At 37.2% G+C, this 24,981-nt stretch overlaps 1 protein-coding gene across 2 annotated transcripts in view; it reads left to right on the plus strand.

Annotated features, from left to right (window-relative positions):
• NLK (nemo like kinase) overlaps positions 1-24,981 on the plus strand; it is a 65,545-nt gene that overhangs the window by 25,625 nt on the left and 14,939 nt on the right. For both annotated transcript variants that reach the window (XM_072882304.1, XM_072882303.1), the window contains exons 2-6: positions 8,835-8,964; positions 10,580-10,635; positions 20,627-20,733; positions 22,587-22,672; positions 23,598-23,807. In XM_072882304.1, the coding sequence (XP_072738405.1) occupies positions 8,835-8,964; positions 10,580-10,635; positions 20,627-20,733; positions 22,587-22,672; positions 23,598-23,807 (589 nt within the window). The remainder of the gene's footprint in view (positions 1-8,834; positions 8,965-10,579; positions 10,636-20,626; positions 20,734-22,586; positions 22,673-23,597; positions 23,808-24,981) is intronic.

Genomic DNA, 24,981 nt, shown 5'->3' on the forward strand with positions numbered 1-24,981 from the left:
TCTTCCCGCGGCGGCTTGCAGTTATACAAGATAGCGTAGCGTGAAACCACACCGTCAGTAAATCACTTGGACCAGTATGTCCTTACCTAACTTGCCTGTTGAAAGGATAAAAATCTTTTACTTGGGATGGTACTGTTGTATCTGCGGTGGTTTGGAGACACAGGCAGGGCAAGGGCTCGTGTGCCTGAAAGCTGGTCTGCTTCTTCACGCGGGGTTGCTCTGGTGAAACAAGAGTACTGGTTGCTCTGGTGAACAATGTTACCTGCAAAGTCAGCTTGGTCCATAGTGACACAGGACTGAATTACTGCTGTAGAGAAAGGTATAAATGTTCTGGTAGATTTGACTATCTTTTAAAGAACAAACCAAAAAATATAGTTGTTCTTGCTGTATGTATGTAGGCAGGTTTGGATGTATTGGTGAATACAGGACGAGATAGGGAAGAATTAAACAAGATGGACTGTAAGCGCCTTGCAGCCTTTAGTCCCGAACACATATAATACATTCGGGTTAGGTATAGAAAGTTTAGCTTTCAACTTAATTGTGGATTTGATGAAGGATTTTGTAAAATGTTGGTGTCTGAAGAAAATGGGCAATATTTCAAGAGGAACATTTCACTCTCATGTTAAGCATTCAAATATATGTGTATTTGATTTCTTTTTTTTTTTTTTTACAAGAGCCAAAGTCTGAAATAAGACAAATTGTCATCTTTACCTGTATCTTAATCTCTTTATCTGAGAAATCTGTATTTTTTTTCCTTCTTTTTGACTAGAAGGATCACTTTTGTCATGTTTATAAAAAGGGAGAACTGACCAAACTGAAGTTACAGAGGAAACAAACTGTTCAAAGTAACAGCATGTTATCGAATACATTAAGAAATCAAGAATAGAGAAATAACCTTCTGTAATATTTTGGCTATAGTAGTCTTGGTGTTACCTGTACCAGTAGGTGATAGAGCTACAACAAATAGTTGTTGCAGTTGGTCACCATTTTTTAAGTGGCCGAGTCATGAAGTCAGTTAGTTTAAGTAGAAATTAATATAAATGAGTTCTTTACTTTCTTACATTCGTCTTAAGTACTAAAAACCTGGTAAGGTAACAGGGAGAACTTTTTTGAATTTTACAAAGTGTATTGTTTGATAATTTTTACAACTTAATTCCACCATTATTATGTAGGTGAAGCGTGAGTGACAAGGGGAGGCAACTGGGTGCTGTTAACACGCCACGAGCAAGAGGAGGTCGTGACACTGGTGGTATCGACACAGAGCCAGGCAGCCCGCTCCTCTGAGTAACCCAACTGCTGGGGCTGCTGTCTCACCAACGGAGTTTGTTACCCGCTGTGCAACACCCAGTACGCACACAGGGCCGAGGTGTCAGTTTATTTCAAGTTTTGCGCAAGATCGGGTGCTAGGTTGTGCATATTGGGCGTTGCACACCAGGTAACGAACTCTGTGAGACGACAGTGTGAGCGCAAGTTAATTGTACTGAAAGACTTGTAGATGCTGTGAAAGCCAAACATGTGACTCGGTTTACAAGTATTAAAAGTAGCTTTTTCCAGTGGGTTATACAGTGTAATAAAGAATCCTAAACGATTGGGTGTTCTCACAGAAACATCTGGAATCACATAATTCTTAGAGGCATGATTAAAGCCAACCTAGAAATTCCTGGATATTTGTCCCCCTTCCAAGTTATTTATTAACTTATTTTTTGCCCCATACCTATATATAATTTTTTGCTAAGTTATTTTTGGTTTAAATCTTGGCCTCTCATCTCTTTATCCCCAGCTACAGTTGATGCCTAATAAGTGAAACCTTTGCAGGCTTCAGTAGTAGCTTGAAAGAGCACCCCGTTGACTGTGCTGAGTGATGGATAGATTCCCTGCCTGCTGTTCACTTTACTGCTAGATTCACCTAGGGTGTAATATCCTAACAAAGCGGAGGAGGGAATTGAAATGTGTTCTTCTGAGAACAGCAGTAAGTAAAGCTGCCTTTCTAGTTGTTCTCTCAATTAGCTCCTAGGAGATTTTTGTGCTTTTCTAGTTTCTCTTGGGGATATGTGACCTGATAGCGTATTGCTATTAATAATTATTTTACTGGTATCAAAGTAGGTACTGTACACAAACACAAAGCAACCTTTTCAGCATCTTTATTGGATGCTGTAAATACCAGTTTTTCAGACAGGCTTTTTTCTTTCTTTCTTTCTTTCTTTCCTTTTCCTGTTCTTCTTTGGAATACAGTCCTGACGTTTCTGATCGTCGTAACTTTGATTGTTAGTTTTGTGCTGCCCCTTGAAGTGAAATTGCTAGTGAGTGGTATAAAGCTCACAAGCTAAGGCGAGGGGGTGAGGAGCAGTGTGAAATTGTTGCAGCTATGGGGGAAAGAGTAGAGGAATTGCTTTCGAGCTGGATATTGCAGGTGGTCATTACTTGTTTGTAGAAGTGGGTTATTTAAAAGAAAAAAGAAACTGTCCTTAAATGCATATGCCACAGCAAGCCCATTTAACTCATTCCTTTATCAGAGACTACAACAGGAGCACCAGGAAAAGACTATTCACCGAAACTGATTTTTGCTATATGGAAACATTTGAACAAACAGAGAGAGCAGACACATGAGGCCTTGCTTACACAGCTGTGAGGAAGTTTAACAGTTCTGCAATACATTTAGCTCTTTTTGTTTATTAAAATGGGTCCCGCAGCTAGTAAAAATGAGCATTGATAAAGCTGTGGTAGCTATCGATATAAATTGGTAATCAATATTATTTGATTAAAGACCAATCATTTTCACTCTCACTAACGAGGCTGCATGACAGCTACATCCACGGGAGAAGCGTAAGAATTAAAAGGACGCCGATGTTTGCTGGTATCAGTTGCCTGATTATGTTCTGACTTAAGAGAATTTAGTATTCCTAGATAAGTGTCATTGTGGATACTGAACTAGAGGGCTGTGGTACTTTGAGGTACAAAGCGCCGTCAGTTTTTCAAGTGAGGCTCAGCCACAGAAGAGGCTTGGGAATGAGTACTCAAAAGTTTTAAGTATATACCTTCAGTCAGAGAGAAAAAGATGGATATCCATTTCATATTTTGGGGGGTAGAGGTTGAAAGGATTTTCAGGCATTCAGCAGTTACTTTCATATCCGTATAATCTTTCTAAGATTTTTTTTTTTTTTTTTTTTTAATAAAGGGATTAAGAAGGAGGTTAGGCAAAGTACAGGCTTAATACCGATAGGGAAAAAAAAGAAGTTTTGCAGTTTGTATTACTGTTCATGTGTAATTAACATTGATTTATAAGAACTTCAATTTAGGCAACTATAAACTGCCTCATGACTTTCTGCAGAGCAGATATAAACTTGCTCAACTGTAGATGGTCAACATTCACATCCTAAAATTTATTTTCAATCTGAACTAGGTTTTGTAAAAGCTGACTGTTGGATTTTTGTGTTTGTATGCAACTAGCATGATTTTGTGGCAGTACAGCTGAAGAAAGTCAGTCTTTCAAATCCATCAGAAATCCTATCTTAGGTATCTTTTTACAATGACCTCCACTTCAGACTTTCTGCTTTTCATTTCTCTATTGGAACTCCAGAGGTGACTTTCTCTCAATTAGTGTCTTGGATTCAGATTTTTAACTTTGAATATATTACTTTCACACTCTCGACCTGCATCACCACCATTGCTGCTGGTAACACAGCTCATAGGCAGCTGGGAGAAGTCGAAGGTGTGCATTTGGCTGTCGTTTCAACATGTAGATGCCATTTGATTTAGGTGATGAGGTCAGGCTGCTTGCTTTAAAAATAGTCACGGGCACAACTAGAGAGGCAGTGTAATTGAAAATCAGTGAATGCAAGTAGCTTTATATGTAACGCTATTCTGTGTTTTAACATTTCCATAATTTCAGACAGTGTGAGAGGAGTACTTCCGTTCTTTTAAAATAATGTATTGAATTTCAGACTTTGCCTAAAAATGTTTCAGGTTACTATTCAAAAACTGAATTTTGTTATTCTATTTTAATATTTTATTAGAATTGGGGGTGACTATTTTAATCTAGAATTCAATTAAAAAGACACCTTTTGAGGTCTTCGGGTAATTTTGTGTGGCGGTATGGCACTATCTGAAGAGTATACATGAGTGTAGGTTATAGTTTTTAATAGTTTGATTTTTAGACTAATAAAATGAAGATGTTAGCAGTTTTTACTTCAAATTTCATTTTATTAGGACTGCAGATAGATATGTTACTGTAAAAATCAGGTGTTTGTTTAGTATATGCATTAAAAGCACACTGTACATGATATTTAAATAATTTATGTGAAGTTAGTTTGACAAGTAACTGGCCATTACGACAGAGACGTTTTGAACAGGGCCGTTTGCACGGGAGATGGCGGAAGCTGCCTTCAGAGCCGTTCGTTATCTGTGCAGCCTGAGATTCATTAGCTAATACAGATGGGATAACCCGCGTGTTGCAGAACCAGAAGAGCTCAGCCCAGCAAGCCTCTCAGCGCCAGGGAAATAAAAGCATTCCTCTGTAACAGGCTTCAGCACTTATCTCTGTTCTCTGGTACTGTTTGTGCTGAACCAAAGCAGCTGCTACCCTGAGTTAAGAGAGAACAAACTCAACATGGCGTGAAATTACTGCACTTCCATTCACATTCATTAGAGTTATATTGTTACCAGCTACAAGCATGACTGGTCTTTGCATGAATAATAACAAGAAATGCTACTTTGTGAGTTTTACCTTAAAACATTAACAAGACACAATGCAAACTTTGAAACCCTGTGTATTACGGCCCATCTCATAGTATGTATTACTGCATTTTTCTTGTCAATTGCTGGAATAATATTTATGCTTGTAAGATTTGGAAGAAGGCAGATAGGAAGTGTCTAAACAGAAATATGGTTAAAAGGTGGCTATTAAAAATAACTCCAAAAGGTCTTGAGTGTAGGTTCCCAAAGCTGTGTGGCTGCTGCTAACGCATGCAGCCTCTGAGGTGGTTGTCACGGGGGAGGAGAACCAGTATCCAAATCCTCAAGTACCAAACTGATGATTCCCCCTTGCTCAATTAGAAATGAACAAGCAAGCAAGTGGAAACTTGTTTTGGTATTTATTCCTCTTCCAGCAGATCGGTTTCATCTTGCCTCCCGATAGGTTGAATTTCAGAAGCAACTCTGTCGCCTGCCTTAAATTCAGTGTCGTCTTGTTGGTGCTGCTGCAACAGAGAGACTTGAACACGGCTAAAAATCCGCTGCGTGCGTAGTTGTAGCGGGCCTGCTTGTTATCTCCGTGCGCTCAAATCCATGGTGCATTTGGTCTAAAAAGCCTGCAGGACATTAATAATAAGGAAACACCCAAAGAGCAGAGAGGACTCTAATAAGTGCTTTGTCAATCCAGCAGTGTAGAATTTTCCTCAACAGGTTTTGTTATGGTCTTTTGGTTCTTATTAGTCTTGAAGCCCAAAACCAAAGCCAAACTATTCTTGCTCTTTTTTTAATAATGCTGGTTTTATTGATTGATTCATTGCAAGTTGTTCAAGCACTTTTTCAATTTCTTGTATCTGTTTCACGTGGATATGGGAATTGTATTGCACATCTGACCTGTTTATGAAATTTTAATATGTCAAAAATAGCTAAAATTTCAAAGCTGATTCTGATATGTTGAGTTCTTTGCTTGTTAACATTTACAAAATGGGTTATTCTTCTATGGCTAATCGGAACGGTGTCTTTCTGTTGTGATAGTACTCAAATTCAGAAGCGATTGCTATAGTTACAGCCTAAATATACAACTAGGAGCTTAAAAAGCTTGTAAAGCTTACAATCTCCAGAACAAGGGGAAGAGAGTTTAACAAAGCCACAAGCTCTCTGCAACGGGTTTTATGGAGATTGACTTCCTCTTGCCGTAAACAGTCCAGGTGATGCCCAAGGTTCAGATGACAGAGTTGTATCCGTGGTGGAAGGTTGCATTACTTGCTTACCTGTCTGTCTTCAAAACGTGGTTGTTTGTGACTTGTGATTGTTTCAGGTCTGTCCGTTTCAGGTTCTGTTGACCTTATGGAATTTGAGGTAAAAAGCAAACAAAAAATGTATTAAATCTGTGAAGCTGCAGCTAATTTCTTCAGCAAAGTAAACCTACAGACCACTTGCCATTGTTCTTTGCTTTACACTCTTTGCTTTACACTCCAGGTGTTGTACAACTCCTGGACGTGATCAGTGAAGACTTTTTTAGTCTTTCTTTAGAGAAAGTTATATATGTTTGCTGCACTAATTTATTACAGATAATAGAAATGGTAGAAGTAGATGTGAACTCTCTCAAATAAGCTCTCTAGATCTTAAGCATTGTCTTATTCTGTCTTAAAGAAATTGAAGCAATTTTAGAGAATTAATTTGTTTACAGTGTAAAATAGCAATTGTGTCTATTTAAAGAAAATTCTTTTGTTGTAGTTATGTTTTTTAGATATGTTTCTAAGGAAAAATAACGAAACAAACCCACGTATTTCATTTTCTTCACCTTATTCAAAAAGAATTGTCGAGTGTGCTCTACATATGCTATAATATAGAATAAAATAAATCTTGAAGGTTTTAAATCAAATATTTTTCATAGCCAAGATAGCTATTTAACTGTTGTTTTAACTGTACTGTTGAATATAACATAGCTGAGGAAGGTGCTTGTGGTCTGCCTGGATATTAACGGTCATTTGTGAGGAAATCTCATGTGTCAAAGGTCTCAGGTCTTGCATCCGTGCGATACTTCAGTGTATCATCATTGCGGTCGTAGCTGTGAATATCCTCTTGATAGCAGTGTTTTGGGGGGTGTGTGCAGTGGTCAGCAATAGTGTCAAAACTCCAAAGGGAAAAATTAGTAATTCAGTAGCATCTGCAGTGTAATCAGTGAGGATTTTTATGAATAAAATTTTACAACTTTGTTTTTGTAGCAAAAATATATCTATTTAATTCCCAGGAATCAGCAGCTTTTAAGTTTTCTTTTACAGGTTAGAGGTTTGGTGGCTTGCTTTTATTTATTTTTTTTTTTTTAAAGCTGGTAAAAACTTGGCGGGGACCAGAAATGCTGTCTCATAACAAGAGAAGAATACCACTAATTAGCTGATCAGTGGTGCTTGACCTTGTGAGCAATGGGAGCTCTCAGCTCATGCTGGGATCAAATTTATATGAATTTGTGAGCCACTGCCTGGTACTGGCCCTGCTGCGTGTCATTCAGAATCTGCCTCTGCTATAATCCCAAAGCTACGGGCCAGCCTGAAATGTCCCCTACTCATGATGAATAGTACCTTGTTTTGCAAATAGACTCATTGAGGTTAACCCTCATCTGTGAATGAAGTTACTATACAGCGTGAGGGAGGATATTTCAGTCTGGCCCATGGTGAGTGCCGAGTTCCATTAACAGTGGATTTTCTGTAGTTCTTCCAGTTTTCGTTCCCTTTCTTTCCAATTTAGGCTAGAGGCAAGAGGCAAAGGTCCTGCAGAAAATAGGAAACATATTGTGAATTACAAGACCTTTTCAGATTCTTTTCAGCTCTGTGTTTCCCAGCATACAAATAGTCTGGTATCATCTTTCCCAAGTCTCCCTCCATCCCTTATTTAAAATGTAAATACGCAGTGGCTATTAACAAGCGTTCTAGCCAAGTGTGTTGGGATAGTTCTCCTTTGACTCCCAACCACTAGTATCAATGGCTACTTCTGACTTTTTAGATTGATTGATTGAATTGTTTTGTGTTTTGAAGTCAGATGTGGTACTTGGAGATAAGGCAGATATTTGATTACCCCATTCTAATTTTTATTTAGATACTTAAACCAACATGGACCTGAGACAAAAGAAGCCTTCCGTGTCATCTGTAGGAGAGTCACATGATAGAAAAGCCAGCAACTTCTTAAGGACAAATGTAGTCATCGGGGTACATGGCTGGATGTAGATTCTTATGTGGTTATGGCATTGCACAGAGAAGAAAGTTATTTTGGTCCTCCCAATAAAAATATGCAGAAAAAAATGAAGGTTTCCTAACAACTGAAGATCTAGAAACCCTGTTTTGTAGTGAGGTTTGAGAAGGCTCACCTTAAAAACCGTGATTGGGAATTGAGGCACCATAATCTCCTTGCTCTAGTTTTATGGTTCTCATTATAAAATTCTATTTTCAGAATCTAATTACTTTAAATTAAAATACTTGCCATGTGCAAAGCACCTTATAATTTCTGAACTTCTATACTCGCATCCCATAAGCTCTATGGGAGAAAGACAGGTATCATGCCTGTTTTACATTTGTGGAAACATAGGTAGTTGCTTCTCCAGGTGTAAAGTGCTTTAGTGGTAGGTCAGGTAATAGTCTTGCACTTGCCCGTCTTCTGCCAGAATGGGATTATTACATTTTTTGCCCTCTTAGGAGAGGAAGAAGAAAGCAGTAGACCTGACAAAATCAAATCTGTGTAACTGAGAAAATGTTTTACTCTTAATAAGCTCTTTTTTGGGAGGTGAAGGAGATGTTTATCATCACGTCTGCTCCTCTGCTCAAAGTGTTGATCTAACTTTGACCTACAGTGTATGCCAGTGGCAGGCAGTATACGCACTGATGTACATGTGTCCAGCCACTTCACAGCTACCAAGCTTGACTGGGTATGTGTATATGTACTCTAATCAAAGAATGATCACACTACATTTAATACAGAGTCTATAGTACAGTGCGTAACGCCCTTTGCTTAATACTTTTCTCCCTAGAAGTGTCTTCACATTGTTTTGACTCACCGTCTAAGTTGAGAGTGATAAGAATTCTAAAATATTCTTTTCTGATTTAGAAAAATTGTCTAACAGTAGTATGTGATGTTCTAAATCTTTTATTCTGTAGGTCAGTAACAGATCCACGAGATGGAAAGAGAGTTGCACTCAAAAAGATGCCCAACGTCTTCCAAAATTTGGTCTCTTGTAAAAGGGTCTTCCGGGAGTTGAAGATGTTGTGTTTTTTTAAGCATGACAATGTAAGTAAATTCAAAGTAATTTTGAAGTCTTTGATAAAGCCTAATTGTAAAATGGAGCTATCTATAATAGAAGTATTTTTTTCTTTTAAGTTATAGAATATCTAAAATGCTTTAAAAGCTCTCTAATTTTATGGTTATCAGATTTCCTGGAAACTCAGATATTACTGTTGCAAACACTATAAAAATGAAATTATCAAGAATCTAAGGATATTTATAATTTCCCTTTCAAAATGTTTGCAAATAGACAGGCAATACACTTCCACCTAATCTTACTTTAGGCTTTAGATAAATGTCAATCTGCACAAAGCTATGCCAGCTGGAGATGCTTTCGCTTCTAAACTATTTCTTACTCCATCTTTCTCTCCCCTTCGTTGGAGTTTATTGCTCTCTCAGTTCTTCTAGCAGCGTGGTTGTGCAAGCACTCCCAAATCTGCTTTAGGTAAAATCAGCTAGGTTAAGTTAAAACATTTTAAAAAATTATCTGAATTGACCCATATGGTTGTGCCTGAAGTCAATCAAAAAAGTACTTACAGAAGCTGTTCCACAAGTGCAACTGTGGATGTGGTAACCTCTCCCGCTGATGAGCAGTCACGAGTATCTTGGGAGGACTATCTTCTCCCAGTGGAATGGGATCAGGAAGTGGGTGTCTGTTTCAGAACCTTATTTCATTGCCTTTCCTCCTGCTTTAAAGTTTATCTTTTTTTATCTGAGGGTATCATATTCCAAAGAAGTTTTTATTTGTGGTTAAGCACTGAATTCAGATAAGCGGTGTTAGTGGGACGCAAAAGAGGTGGACTGCCTTGCAAGCTTGTACCAGATTGCAGAGTCCCACCACCACCACTATCACCATTCCTTGGGAGATGGATTCTGGGACAAGATTTCTTTTGAACTGGTATCTTAAACTGCTCCTCACCAGGGTCTTCATTATGGAGAAGATTTTACTGAGGACTATAAAATTAAATAAAGCATCTCTGTAAGCAGTCAGAAGGTGAGCCTGATAACCACTGAAGTTTGTGTGCTTCACCTAAATGTCATAGATATTCCTAGGACAGGATCTAAAAGACTACGCCAAGGTAGTATTTTTTTCCTGTGAGAGAATTTGAATTCTGTGCTGCTGGTTTTCTACCTTTTTGCTTTGCACAGGGAGCTGAGCTTCTGATTCAGAATGTGAACAACTTTGTTTTTTGTAATTCCCATGTGGAAGCAGTATATCACAGAACTCTTAAAGATAAAAGGCAGAACAAAGTGTAATATCTTTTGCCTTTTCATTTCTCTGCTAGAATTACTTCTTTCAAATATTTTACTGTTATATTTATTTTTGAAATAAACCAATTTTTATTCAGTAGATAAACTTATGCTTTTAAGCTAGTAGTTGAGCAGCTGGAAAAAATTTCTTGAATTAGAAAAAAAAAAGAGAGAGAGACCCTGAATGTACAGAATATCTGACTTGGTGGGCTGTTAAATTCACGTATCTAGTGAGACAGAATATTGGTCTGTCTGTGTGGGATAGAATAAAGCGAAGCTCTATATGAAAGGTGCAGTCTGACTGTCTTTTTGAAAGGGATTTGTTTTTGTTTGACTGGGATAGGTCTTGATCTTGTGTGGTGTTTCCTAGGTACTCTCTGCCCTCGACATACTCCAGCCTCCACACATTGACTATTTTGAAGAAATGTATCCTAAATATAAAATAGAGCATCTTAATTGAGGTAGGTGTCATTTTCATTAGCTTAGAAACTGCAAGTAGTTGTTGGTATCTATGAAATAGAACTCCACAAACCTTGAGCCTGTATCTAAACAGTTTTATTTAAAGACGTGAATCTATACTATCAAGAACTCTTAGCTATTGTTAACATTGGAGGTGAAATGGTGCAGGGTTGACATGAAGCTTTGAATATGTAAGAGCTAGTAAATGCAGGGCATTGTGGTATTTACCAACAGATACTGCTGCTACTAATGGTGATTCCCCCCAGATTTTTTTTTTTTTAAACTATATCCAGTAATTAACTTCCTCTCAGTTATTAGTACCTTTCTGGTGTTTTCAGAGTGCTACTGTCACACGCTTTGAAACCATGACTTTTCAGGGATGTTTCAGCAGACTAGTTGGGTTGTGCTTTTCTTGTTCAGCCTCTATCTTGATCAAGAAAACAGATTTCACACAGATATATGTGCTGTTTAATGTGTCACTGATGCAAAGGTACATGCTGTCTATGGGTAACTGTATTATAAAATGGAATTTTAGTATATAACTTGACGTGAGAATGTCATGTTTTGTTTTGTGTTTTTCCTTTTTCAAACCTTTTTTGGGTTATCTTCTATTTTTGGGGTTGGGAATTTCTGCATTCTTAAATACTGAAAAGTCAGGGATTGACCTGGCTCTTACTGACTCTAGTTGGGAGAGAAGTTCTGTGACTCAAAGCAGGTTGTTTTAGTACTTACTCTAGTTTTTAAAATGCTAGAAGTTACTGTAATGCAATGAGTTAAGTACAGATTTTAATGGTACAGAAAGTATCTAGAAATATTGTGAGATTTAGAACAAAAAATTATTTTACATAGGGGTAATTCTGTTCTCTGCAGAGGTTTTACTAGCTACAGACCAGGAATCATAATAAAGATTGTCTGCCTAGATTAATCCCACTGTCTGTTCTCTTCTTTATGCTATTTAAAAAATTTAACATGCTAAGATTAAATTTTTGAGACATTTTTAGCTAATAAAAAATGAACTTGATAATTAGCACTGAGATTATTTGTTTATATTTTATTTTTTATGTGTGTAGGAAAAAAGCTCTTCACCAGACTCCTGCCCATAACAGTTTTAAGATTATTTGCAGAGTTTTATGAACTGTTCAGATATTTTTACAACATGCGGTTAGTAACAAAATATCCTTTGCAGACTTCAGTAAAAGTCATATTTTAGAGAGCAGATAATCAAATATCCTAACACATTGACATTGCCATTATCAAATTAGCATTTCGGTACAGGGATCTGCCATACAGCTGAGGTCGGCTAATAGACTTCTGTGTTTTCTATGGAAAACCCCAAAAGCAAGCACTGAAAATGAAACTCCGTGCTGAATTGTTGAAAGCAAACACTTGAATCGTAGCATATTCAGTTATGTGTCATCTCATTGTACTGCTGCTCCTTTAACAGCTTTGGTTGCATTGCCTTTCAAGTTTGTACTTCACAACCAAATTGTGCAAATAAAAACTTCCTCCCAAACCCAAAATTGTTACCAAAACTCTCTTTGTAAATCAGGCAGGGCATAATGAAATGTCTGTTATAAGCTTAAGTAAGCTGCCAATCAATTTTCATCTAAAAATGTATGCATATACATTCAGGAACATATATAAAGTGTTCCGATTGAGGATTTGGGTTTATTTTCTGAAATTGTATAGCTTTCATACAATTGTAATCGGGACCTGAGAGCTTCTTCTGTTACCTGGATGCATAGAAATAGTTAGGTTTAAAAAAAAATTCCCTGTCCCCCAGATGTCCACATCATGTGTTCTGCTTATTCTCCAAGGAGCTTTGTTATGTTGGTGTCAGTCTTCAGTGGAGCTGCTTGAGGTTTGAGTGCCCCAGCTTACTCGTATGGTTAGACTTTGGAAGGTTATTTTTTAATTACTGATAGGTTTTAGCTGGTTTTTTGTATGACCCACTTTACAAGACAATTAATGGGTGGAAAATTGTCATTCTTTATTTTTAGATAAACTGAATTTTGTGAAATATGGTTTGATCTATTTATAATACCTTGAATTGATTGGTGAAGAAAGTAGGTGTATTTTAAACTCAGTGATTTTAACCAAAGTACAGCATGATTTACTGATTGGTTGAAAATTTTGCTATATGATACTAGGGCTTTTTCGTATGAATGTTAGATAAAGCTCTTAAATTTTGCTTTGATATTTCTTTCATGTGAACAGCATATGAGTAGTCTTCAAAAACTGGAGTTTGGTTATTTGCTCTAGTTCAGTGCCCTCATTGTATAACAAGTCATATGAGTTAGAAATCAGATCTAGGTTAAGGATTACTCCTTCCATGTAATTGTACAATCAAGAATATTTAAATGGGATAAGCTTATTTTTGTGAGCTTAGCTACTGCCAAGTTTTGTATATAAAACCAGAAATGTTCGTTTCCTTCACGGTTAACTGATTTTAAGTCATTCTGACTAGTATTTTATAGGGCTATCTTTTTTTTTAATTTGTTTGAATTTCTTGACTCTAATATTGGTAATAGAAGACTATTTGCTTTGTAGTCGTCTTTCTCCTTTCTGCTGAAATAATTGCAGTAAGTGCACTTATGACCCTTAAATTCATTAGAAGAATGAATGAATAGGAGTTTCAATTTATATGCACATTTTTAAATGCATGTGCTTCTGCTTACTGTAGTATAAGAAGAACTTATTTCAGATTCATTTTAAGAAGATCAGGTAACTATATCCCATATTTGGGGGATGTAGTTGTAAAAACTTCCTTTGTTGATCCACTAGTATAGCTCCCAAAGATATCATAGTGACGTTCCGTTTTTACAATAAGGTATATTGGACAGTGATAAAAGTGTAAAGGGATTGAGTTGGTACTGCTTGATTTCCTTTTTCTAAGGAGTTGTCGTGCCCTTTTTGGGGAAAGAAAAAAAAATAGTAAAAGAATGACTAACATGATATGAATGATGTGTTGCAAATGAACTGGTAGAGTTAGTTTCAATTATTCCACGTCTTGTAGGTACTAGCAAGAATTGCAAAGTATATTTTGTAAAGAGAAGTCATTATAAAATGGACTTAACATTTTTATGATAAATTAAAAGATTTCTTAGGAAACTGGTGATGAATAAAGGAATTTTAATCTAGTGAGATTTTTGTTTCAGAATGCAAATTCTTTGCAAACTCTTAGATTGGGATAGAATTTGAATGTATAATGAGGTTTTAGATTGAAAATCTTTGTGAGCATTTAATATCTTATACAAGTATTGATATTTTTGCCAATATCACCTGGTGCAAAAATGAATAGATAACGGAGCATATAGTATTCTGGGTCTCTGTCTTGAGAAAATAAATTAAAAAGAGGTTGTCAGTGAATTTTAGGTTTTATATGTTCGTCTTTAAGTTCATCATTAAGCTGAAGTTCAAGGCTTATCCCTGCAATCATCAACTTACCTTGGTGGAACAGAAGTATAATCCCTGATACACGAGCCTGGATGATGCTTTGGTTCTGTCATATGCCTGTGTTCCTCGGTGGACTGACCTAGCTTTAAAGCCTATCAGTTACAAAGGTAAATAGTGACTCATAGATTCTGCTAGAATGTCTAAAAAATGTTTCATTACAATTAACGTATCTGTTAATTCTTGATTGAACTGATCTGGCAGTGTTAGGTTTACGGTTGGACTTGATGATCTTACAGGCCTTTTCCAACCTAAACAATTCTATGATTCTGTGATTCTGTGCTCTCTTTTCCAATTACAAAATCTTCTGCAATCAATTGTAATAGTGAATTCTGCCACTGGAGATACACAGATGTTCTCTTTTAAGAACTACCCTAAGTTTCTATAGTAACTTTTTGAAAACTTTTTCCATTAAAGTGAATATTAGAAGCAGCTGAAAAGACATCACTTTTGTCAGTCCTTTTATACTGACTTGGAAAGATTCTAATACTAGTAAAAGCAAAGGTGTGCAGCAGTTCCTTCCCATTGATCTTATTAAAAGGTGAAAGAGCTGTTTTCTGACAGATTAGGGAGTAAATCCCTCATATATGTAGGGTGGAGGAGGGCAGACAGGGACAAGGTAAGATCTGGTTCCCCCAGCCAGTAAAAGGGACAATGACAGCACTGTTGGGGTACCAGCAGCGTATGCTCAGGCTTCCTGCTCTTTCACAGTATCCTTAGAAAGGGTTTCCTTGTTGAAGTACCCTTCTGAAATGTCATCGTGGCAAGTTCCTCTGGGCCAACAGGCAAACAAATTGCACAGGGACCTCAAGGATTAAGAGGATTAGTATCCTCCGTAGAAGGCTATGGGCTGCCGATTTGCAGCTGGTAACACAGCAGTTTATATTGTCGGGTCAGGCGGAATTGCAACTTAGATTCTCACTAGATATTCATGAGAACAGAACAGCTTGATGTACTTTCTGCAGGTAATGAAAGCGTGGTGGTGGTGGTGTCAAGCCAGTAGGCTGTATGAGAGAGAGTCCTAGATGTCTGCTTGAATGAACTCCCTACCAAAATGGCTCTGTTCTCTCTGTAACACCAGGCTCTTTTGCCTTGGGTTAAAATTTTGCTTTATTCAGCAGTAAAATTGCAATACCTTTATTCCAGTATTTGCAAAATCTAGTTGAATAATATTGCCTGGAACTGAAAATGTTTTCCCTAGTATGCATTGATATGAAATTGTTTCTATTGAAAAGCTTGTGTACACATGGGAAAATACCAGGGAGGTTTTAAACTTGAATATCATGTATGGTTAGCAGTGATCTTTCAAGTAGAATCTGCTGGCAGTATGTGCCTGGCTGTCAATGATTCAGTAAAAATAGACTGAAATTTTCCCCTTTGTCTTTTTAATTTTAAACCTTTCATAGGTACTCAATAAATTATCTTAATTCCTGATGTAAGGATTATGACTTGATTTTTGAACAACCTGAAATGACACTATGAGAGAAGGTTTTAAAATGTTAACTTTGACTAGGAACTCTTCACACTGCATGTTCGATGTTTGGTGTTGCATTTTTAAAAAAAATCTGTTTTAAAAGCTATTTGTAGAATAAATTATCAATAGTAGTTAGTAATTTATCCACAGATCTACTGCTGATTAATCCACATTCTCCCTTGCACTGTTTTGGTTTTTTCTGCTCAGGGAACTATTTGATAATTTTACTGCATCTGTCCGTAAGCACTGTAAAATATCAGAATAGTGATCTGCAAGAAGTGCTTTGTAGCACAAATGCATTTCCCATTTGAATATCAAATTCAAGTAACCTCAAGACCAAATAATTAAATAAGCAAGTGAAATTTTGAAACTAATGCTGAAGTAGTGGAGTTTATTTTTGTATTCTGCAGACTGCGTCCTGCCGTACCTCTGGGGAATGGCTCACCGTTCCATTTCAGACACGTGTTTTTTACTGACACCAGAGAACCTGCATATCTTACTCTTGCTAACCACAGTATGCAGCCAAGAAACCTTGTCACAACAAGCCTCTACACAGTCGTGCAGGTGTGATATGCCAGATGTGTTTGTCTTTCCCAAAACAGAGCTTCCGCAGCATTCAAGCTTTGTTTTACAAATACATAGATACAATTATTTAGATATAAAAATCAGTGATTTTATTGAACATAATACAGAATATGGTGCTACTAAACTGCAGGTGATGAATACCAATGCCGTTAACTCCGAGCTGATTGATGACATGGTGGGTGCTTTTGGGGACTCCAGCTCCTGGTAGTTTTGAAACCAAGCAGTAGTGGAGAGGTGGGAGCTGCTGCTTCACCTAAGCGCTTCTCTCTCGTAGTACCCCAGCTCCATTAAGTTGGAAGGCTGAATTTTTGCTGTATTAGGAAGTCATCAAAGGCTTTGAAGCCCTTACCTTACACAGAAGTAAGATTCAGAGGGAGTTTCAGTATTTTCTTCCTGCTATGAAACACTGTCTTTTTTTCCCCAACTCCAAAACCGTGTCCCTCCACAAAGCTGCTGCTATTGCTTGTCTGTGGTCTTTGACACATGCCATAGATCGCCATTTCCACACGGCATAATTAGAGGTGACTTGATGGCAAATATACTTATGTCAGTAATTTTACCTATAAAGGAAAAGTCAGCAAATTTTAAACACAAAAAATTAATTTAAACAAGCATTAGATTCATTAAATTTTTTTGAAGAGGAGTTGCACTCTTTTTAGATGGACCGGGTCTTTTTTTTGATGTTTTGGACATTGATACAAAATGAGGATGTTATAGAAATATTTCTACTAGGAAGCTATAAAGTCTGCAGAGAGTTAGAAGAGAACAGAGGTGGCATCACAAACTAAGCTTGATATGATCCTAATGTAAAGACAAGTATAACTAAAGTATACTAAAATAGCAGAAAACCCCTTGTCCCCATTTTATAGGAAATCCTATAAAATATATATAAGAAAGAATATATATATAAAATATATAATATATAAGAAATATATAAGAAAGAATTTCGTTTTGTTTTAAAAAAAGCATGTTTCTTAACTATCATGCAGATAGACACCTCCACTCCACTGTTAGCATCCAGCTAATCCACCTGCCCCAGAACTTGTTCACAGAATGCTGGCCTCTTCCCAGAAAAACAGTCTATAGAATTGAGTTTTGAGGTACGCAGAGACCTAATAAAGAAGGATCCAAGTCATTATGAGAGTGCCACATCACAGAGTGTACTTTATTCCTTTTTAAAATTTGCCTGTCACTTTGTAAAATTTACCAACTCAGCAGGTCCCCCAGTCAACAGAGTAAGTGAAGTTCTTTTGTGCTGTGCATTTGCCTTGATAATTATTCTGAAGCAAATTGGTACATTTGTAGTTCTAATTTTATACAGCTACTTAACTAATTACTGCTGTCAGTAGCAATTTCTATCTGGTAGTAATGTTCAGCTTAGCTGCATATTACAGCTCCAGTGACCACCTCATAGCCAGCATATTTTATGGTTCGACTTGAAAAAGAAAACTGCAGGTACCTGTTTGAATAGTTGATTGAAATCCCATAGGATTTTTGTAGTTTGTTTTTGCTAAACATTTACAGTACTGGCCGGGGTAAAGTCATTGACCCACTTGGGTACCAGCTGTTTAAGAAGCTGCCACATTTGTAAAAGGCAGGAACATCAAGCAAGTGCTGCTTTCGCTCTTGTTTAGAGACCCTCATTAAATTATCTGGAGACAATAATCAGATAGCTGCTGTTCAAGTTAATGGCACCTCTGAGCCCCTGTCAAGAGAGCTTTATTTAATGCGCGACAGACCTGGAGTGGTGCAGGTGCCATTTCAGGCCCTCATTTAATTTAAGCTGCTTTAGTTGGCATGGCAACTAGTTGAGACATCTGGGAGACATTATGCTCGGGATTGAGATTTAGGAGGATTTGTGGTGTAGCAAAACAAAAATCTTATCATAATAAAGTGCAGAGTAATGCTTTTGGATTTTTTTAATATTTTACATTAAAAATGAAATGTAAAGATTTGTTGCAGCCATAAGGTAAAAAACAAATTTAAAAAGGCTGGTATAAATATTTAAGAGGGCCTTTGCAAAAGGAAGAGAAAAATTAGAGGACTAGAAATTATGGTGCTGCAGGGTTGGGTTTTTTCTTTATGAATTCTTTATGAATGCAATTTTAGTTTGGGGTTTTTTTGGTCAAAAAGTTGGCAATATTTAATTTATAAAATTAATTTTTGTGTGGTGTGCTGCTGGCAGATGAACAATTTGGCTGATAGGGATTTGGCCAAGTAGGGTTTGCAGAGCAACAGATGGAAGGAGAACATTGATTAGGTAGAGATGAAAGAAAATTTAAGTTTTCTCTAGATTGTTATAAGCGCAACTTGACCTTTGCCAATTAATTGGTGATAATGGTAAGAACAAGTAGAAGTTTCTGCTGAAGCTGACTTGCTTACTGTGTTACTGAGAGATAAATATCTCAACTGAAGTCAGGGTTTGCTATTAGATTTCAGACCTGATATGTAGCAGAGCTGGTTATAAAGAGCATTGAACCAACCGATAGGCTCCTACGGGATAATGGTGAGATTTAAAAACAAAACAGATCAAGCCCCTCCACGCTGACCTAGTTAGCTTTGCTTTCAGAGGAAAGGCCAGGACGGCACACTCGTAAAAATACCACCACGAGGTCGCTGAGTTCATGAAGTTACCGGAGCTTGTGCACGGCAGATCGGGAGGACAGGTAGAACTGAAGCGTGCAACTTCTCGTGCACAGCAAAGGCCGGGTCTCCCTGCAGAGCGGAGGGCAAAGCTGCCCACGCTCCAGCACTCGGGGAGCACCCACTCGCAGGAGGGCAGCTGAGCTGTTGCCCATTCTTCCAGCTGATCAGTTGGTAGTTTTGGAAGGCTGAGAGCTGACTACCGCTTTACCGTGAACTGCGAACGAACCTGGTACACCAAGGGAGACACCAGATTGGGGCCCAGGAGATGCAGTTTTATTCCTACCTCTCTCCTTGATCTTTTGCGTGACCTTGGCGGTGTGCAGCGCCTCTCTGCCGCCTTTTTGGCTGTTTTGAACGTTGCAGGGCTGGGGTGACTCGTAATGCTTAATGCCTGATGCAGGGCTCTCCGTGAGACATTTGATACCTTGCTGTAAAGCAGAAGTTCAGTTAACATATGGCTACCGTGTTTTACCTTCTTCAGCCACAAATGTAATAATACCAGAGATTCTTGTTTCAAATATGACTGCTAAAGGCAGCTTTCAAAGCAGTAATATTTCTTAATTATCAAGCTTATTTGTTGTAAAAGTTGAAAATTCTCAGTATTGCGAGTTCAATCCTTCTTGAAAGTTGAGGTGCTGTGGTTTTGCTTTAAGCGCTGTTCTGACCCACAGCTCCAAAATCAACACTTAATTTACCAGCGGCGTTTGCGAATGGAGCACAGTACAGCCGAGGCAGCCTCTCCACAGGCTCTTCATCGCCGGCCGCACTAAAAGCTGGCTGTCGCTAACTGCTCGGTACAACTCAGAGGCAGCGTATGTCTGTAGTGGCCCGAGTATTTATCGTAATGATTTTTGCGTGTGCTTTACTACTGTAGCATATCCAGGAAATTGACACTGTGATATTGATTTTGTGGGTTAAGATATGCTGCTTGTGTCTTCCATATTTCTCCTTTTTGAAACATTATATTTCTAGTATTTTTAGTGCTTCCTGAATAAACACAATACCCTTCTTAATCCACACCTTACCTTAGTATAAGCCACAGCATACACAACTCTTTGTATCTTCAAGTATTTGTGTAAATTATCAGCGAGCATGACTACTGCTGAGGTCTGCATGTCTATGAGTATGTGAAATAGTGGTTTCTGTTTGGTTTTTTACTTTTTCTCCAGATAGAAGTTTGGGGGTTTTTTTTCTTTTTTTTCTCCTGTTATAACTCAGAAGAGGTTTTGTGACTGGGATTTGTATGCATGTGTATATGATGCTTGAGAAGGTAAAATAGTGGGTGCTGGGTAGATTTAGGGAAGCGTATGTATTTTTAAAAGGCTGCATTACTGACCGTGTAGCAACCTGCAGGGTGCGTTTGATAACCGACTTTCACAGGCTTCCACTTGCCAGCTTGCTGGTTAAACCGTGTTGATGTATGTCCGCTATGAAGATGCTACTTTAGTTGTTTGTAATTTGTGGTTTACCAATCTTAAGGAAAAATTTAAAGGTTTCAAGATGCCATGCGTTATATTAAAATTTTATTTTGATTTCTGAGTCGTAATTTGACTTTGGAATAATTTTGTAACAACTACCTTAATGCAAACGCTACTTTATTGAGTAACCTGTTTTCTTTCACAACCCGTTTTTTATTTTCATTCTTGTAAGAGTCTGGAGACTTGACCTCTGAAGAAGCTTTATTCTTTTTTTACTCGATAGCTCTGACCTGTAAGAGCTCAAATTCCTAGGAGTTAGAGTAAATGTTTCAAGAGATTATGTGCTGGACTTTCTGCTTTTGCCTTAACTAATAAATTGAAGATATGTTGTCACTGAATTGATGCAGAGTGACCTCCATAAGATTATCGTCTCTCCTCAGCCACTCAGCTCGGATCATGTCAAAGTTTTTCTTTACCAGATTTTAAGAGGTAATTTTTCTTCTTTTAAATTTAATGAAAATTATGTAGTAGTAGTATTTTTTTATTATTTTTGTGTTTCTTAATGTTTATTCTCAATACATCCTCATCTTGAATAAGTTTCCCATGGAAACTTGTTCTTTTTATTTCATATTATGAAAGAATAGCAAGCATTAATTATTCTAGTTATAAGAATATGGCAGCCCTGCTGCCTTCATCATAGTCATGGGTAAAGACGGCAAGACTTACGCTTCAGCTGCAAAGGCTTTTTCAGTGGCCTGGGAGAGTCTTAAGGTGGGTGGGTGTGTTTTAACAGTCCTCCAATGCTTTTTGAACCAAGGTACAGAAAGGACACCTAGACGGAGCCAAATTGATAAATATATGTAACTGTACCCACTTAAGGAGGTATGGTTACATATATTTAGACTGGAGGACAGTCTAGTTTAAATTGTCATGGAACAGTCTGTTAAAGTTTGATTTTTAGCTAAAACAATTTACCATAATAGTAATTTTAAACTTGATTTTTTTTTTAGTCCATTTGGAAACTTTTATCCAATAAATGAGATCATTGTGCTTGTCTTTTGAACATCTGATCAGTGTTAGTCCAGTTGCTTTTCCATTGGCTTTATTTGAGTATTTTCACTGGAATAAGCTGAAAGTAAACAGTCAATTCTATCTGGTAGTAAATAAATAGTAGATCATATTCACAAAGAGCAGAGCAAGGAAATCTAAATTAGAAATCTAAATCAGAATTAGTATGGGCTATTCCAGGTACCTGTTGTGCTAGAGAAAAGATTTGTATTCCTACAGGACAAAAGGCATTTGTGCCTCTGTGATTACCAAGTTTGATGGCTGGGGGAACACTCAAAACTCTAATTTCTGTCCAAATGGCAACGCAAAACTGCCAGGTAAAGTTTGTTCACGGGTGACTTGAATTCTCATTCCATTTGCCCAGGCATTTGACCTGAGAGCTTAGTGTTCCCCAGTTTAATGCTATTCTTTATTTTTGGTCTATCTGACCCTACTTGAATTATGGCCATTTTTCCATTTTCCATGCTTTGTCTACTACTGTAGTTCATGTGCATAAACAACGTCATGTTGGTATACTTTCTTCCACTGTACTTTTCAGTGAGGTGCTTTCTGCATTACTTTCATTTTCTTAAAAAGACCAGAATTATAGCTTCAGGGACAGCAAAAGCCCTCAGGAAGCACAGGTTATCTTTCTTTCCTAACCACCTAAATGTTAGAGACATCCCCAGTGGCTGCGATCAGATGCCCTAAGTTCAGGAGCTCTAGCTTTGAATTTTTGCACTAATGAAGTTAAGAAGAGGGCCTAGGCTTTACCATAATTTGGGCCTGTATTTTTACATTATCTGCTGCTGTCTTATGGGGGGGGGGGGGATTAATATGCAAATTAGCTTGGGTTTAATCTGAGTTTATTTCTGAAGTGCAGCTGTTACCTAGGAAATTGTTAAGTCAGATTTTAGTGCTGCAGAAGTTAAAATTGTTACTGGGAAACAGAGCAGTAAGGGGTATATGTCACTATTCCAGTGTTGTGATTAGCAGAGTACCCGTGTCATAACCAGGGAGAAGATGTTTTGGTTTTGGCTTGTGTTTTGTTTTGTTTTAAAAAAGACTACTTAAATCACTTGTTCTGTCTAGTTTGTATACTCCAAAAGTTTTATCCTATCATTGAGTGACTGAGTGTATACTAGAGACTGGAAGTTAGAATTGTATAAAAAATGAGCCAATGGCAAAGTCTTTGCTGATCAGGAGCTGCAAGACCTTCCAGGAAAATGTTGTCAGCCTTAATCTTCTTTTAAAAGGAAAAAAGGTATTTATTTTAATTTCATTTAATATTTCAGGTCTGAAATATCTACATTCTGCTGGCATTTTACATCGAGACATTAAACCAGGGAACCTACTTGTGAACAGCAACTGTGTTCTTAAGGTGCTACTTAAATTTATTGAAAATGTACATATGTATATGCTGTTCATTATAAATCAGTTGTTATTTTTTTAGCAAAAACATTTAGTATGAATACTTTTCCTGAAAGTAATTTTAAAAGGAAAAAATCTCACGGGTTCTTTAAAAATGATAAATTAATCAAACGTCTTCCTTTCCCCCTTGTCCCCCTACCTCTCCCAAGTCTATGAAAGCGAGATAGATGTGATTCTTTTGTTTGACTTGCGCGGGATCTCTCGTGCCCTCAGCAGCTGAGAAAGGCAGGCAGTTTCTTCAGGTATTGCAATGTTAGTGTTCGGTGTGCTACTCGAAGTAAAGGTGACACGGAATGCCCAAGACTCTTCCATTAACTTCTTAGGCATATGACATTTTGGAGGGCTTAGGTGTGTTGTATGGCTATGCCAAATATAAAAAAAATTAAGTTTTGTTTACACTGATTTGCTAAGCATTCTAATTGTGAAAGTTTGGTCTGTTTTCTTAACCCTTCTGGTTCAAGAAATTTTTAAAAATTCTCAAAGCCAAAGTGAAAGCTGAATCTTTCTGTAACATTTTGAGGCATATCACGAACAAATGAAATCTGGTTTGGGATTAATATTCTGTACCCAGAGGTTGGCAGTATGTATTTTTTTAGTGCAAAGTTTTTTAATCTTTTAGATTATAAATATTGTAATGCCAACTAAAAATGTACTGTGATTTCAAGCAGAATTGTAGAAAGTTTAAATGGATGTGGAATGAAGTAGCATAATTTCTTCCTATTCCCCTTTCCCTTTGCTTATGCAGTTACAGCAGATTATCTGATTTATTTAAATGCTGGTTTGGAATTTCCTGCTTCGTTACCAGAAGGTTACCTATTTGAAATGCATTAAGTGTTTTGGTTATTTTAATTTTTTTATTTACCTTCTCAATTTAGATTTGTGATTTTGGATTGGCCAGGGTGGAAGAATTAGATGAATCTCGTCACATGACTCAGGAAGTTGTCACTCAGTATTATCGAGCTCCAGAAATCCTGATGGGCAGCCGTCACTACAGCAATGCTATTGACATCTGGTCTGTAGGCTGTATCTTTGCAGAATTACTTGGGCGAAGAATATTGTTTCAGGCACAGAGTCCCATACAGCAGGTATAATTAAATTTCCCTTTAAAAATTTTTCTACTGCATAATTTCATGGAATCAGTTATACTGATGCATTTTGAACCTCAAACTTGCTTTTGTTTTGCTTGGTTTACACACAGGCAAAAAAACAAGCTACTTTGAAACACTGAAATGATAGCTTCCAGACAGTATTAAAAGTAGTGGTTATGAACGTTAGCTTTTGAAATGTGTATTTTTTGTAATCCCCTGTAATCTGCTGCAGTACCAAAGCCTGCTGTAGCATGTTATTGAGATAAGGTAAAGGTGATATAACAGGGATCAAGCTTTTTGTAACAACTAATGAGAAAGTAGTAAGTTTTCTGTCAAGATATAACTGGGGATACAGTATTGGCACTTGAACCATTTAAACTGCCAATTAGTAGTATTGCTCAAACTGCTTCATTTTAGTAACAGTCAAGTGTGTAAGAAGGTATTGAATATTTTTTTATGTTGTATAGCTGTGGCTAGGTATAAAAATGTGAGATGCACCAGAATACTTCTTCACAATTCCAACAGTAAGCAAGCTAATATAATGGACATATGTCTCTAATAATCTTGAAGTGCTATTTTTACAGTAGGTAGACATAGTTTACTAATGTCTGCAGCAAGATATTAGAGATGGATACATTTATACTCCTGTCTAAGAGAAGGAACAAGATGTGCTGACATAAAAATGTTTATCTTCAATGTTGCTAGTATTCACCTATAGATTAGAAACTACATAGCGTTAAAATTGTGAGGTTACCGATATTGATTACCAAGAAGTAAAAACACATTCCAAACTTTTCTTAAAGGTGACATTCCAAACTCTATACTTTTTTTGTTTATTTATACACATAGCATTTTCATGGGCTTGAGAGACATTCACATTAGCATGCTGTTTTCAACATTCATATATTTAAAATGTTGTTGTGTTCTGTATATATTTTTTCAATGCTGTCCTGCCTAGTGGTACCTATCATGTCACCACAGTAGTGTTCCCAAGGAGGGACTCGCTAGTCATTCTAGACAGCATGATACCTTGTATGATCACAAAGTAGACCTCCTCCCAAAATACACCTCCGTCTTACCCTCGTGAAGAGACTGCAGAGGAGAAAAGCAGTAAGTTAATCAGAAGCACTAGTTAAATTGACAGCTATTCTGTTGCAGTCTCAAAAATATT

Source organism: Ciconia boyciana, chromosome 17 (assembly GCF_034638445.1).
Source record: "Ciconia boyciana chromosome 17, ASM3463844v1, whole genome shotgun sequence".
Taxonomy (NCBI): domain Eukaryota; kingdom Metazoa; phylum Chordata; class Aves; order Ciconiiformes; family Ciconiidae; genus Ciconia; species Ciconia boyciana.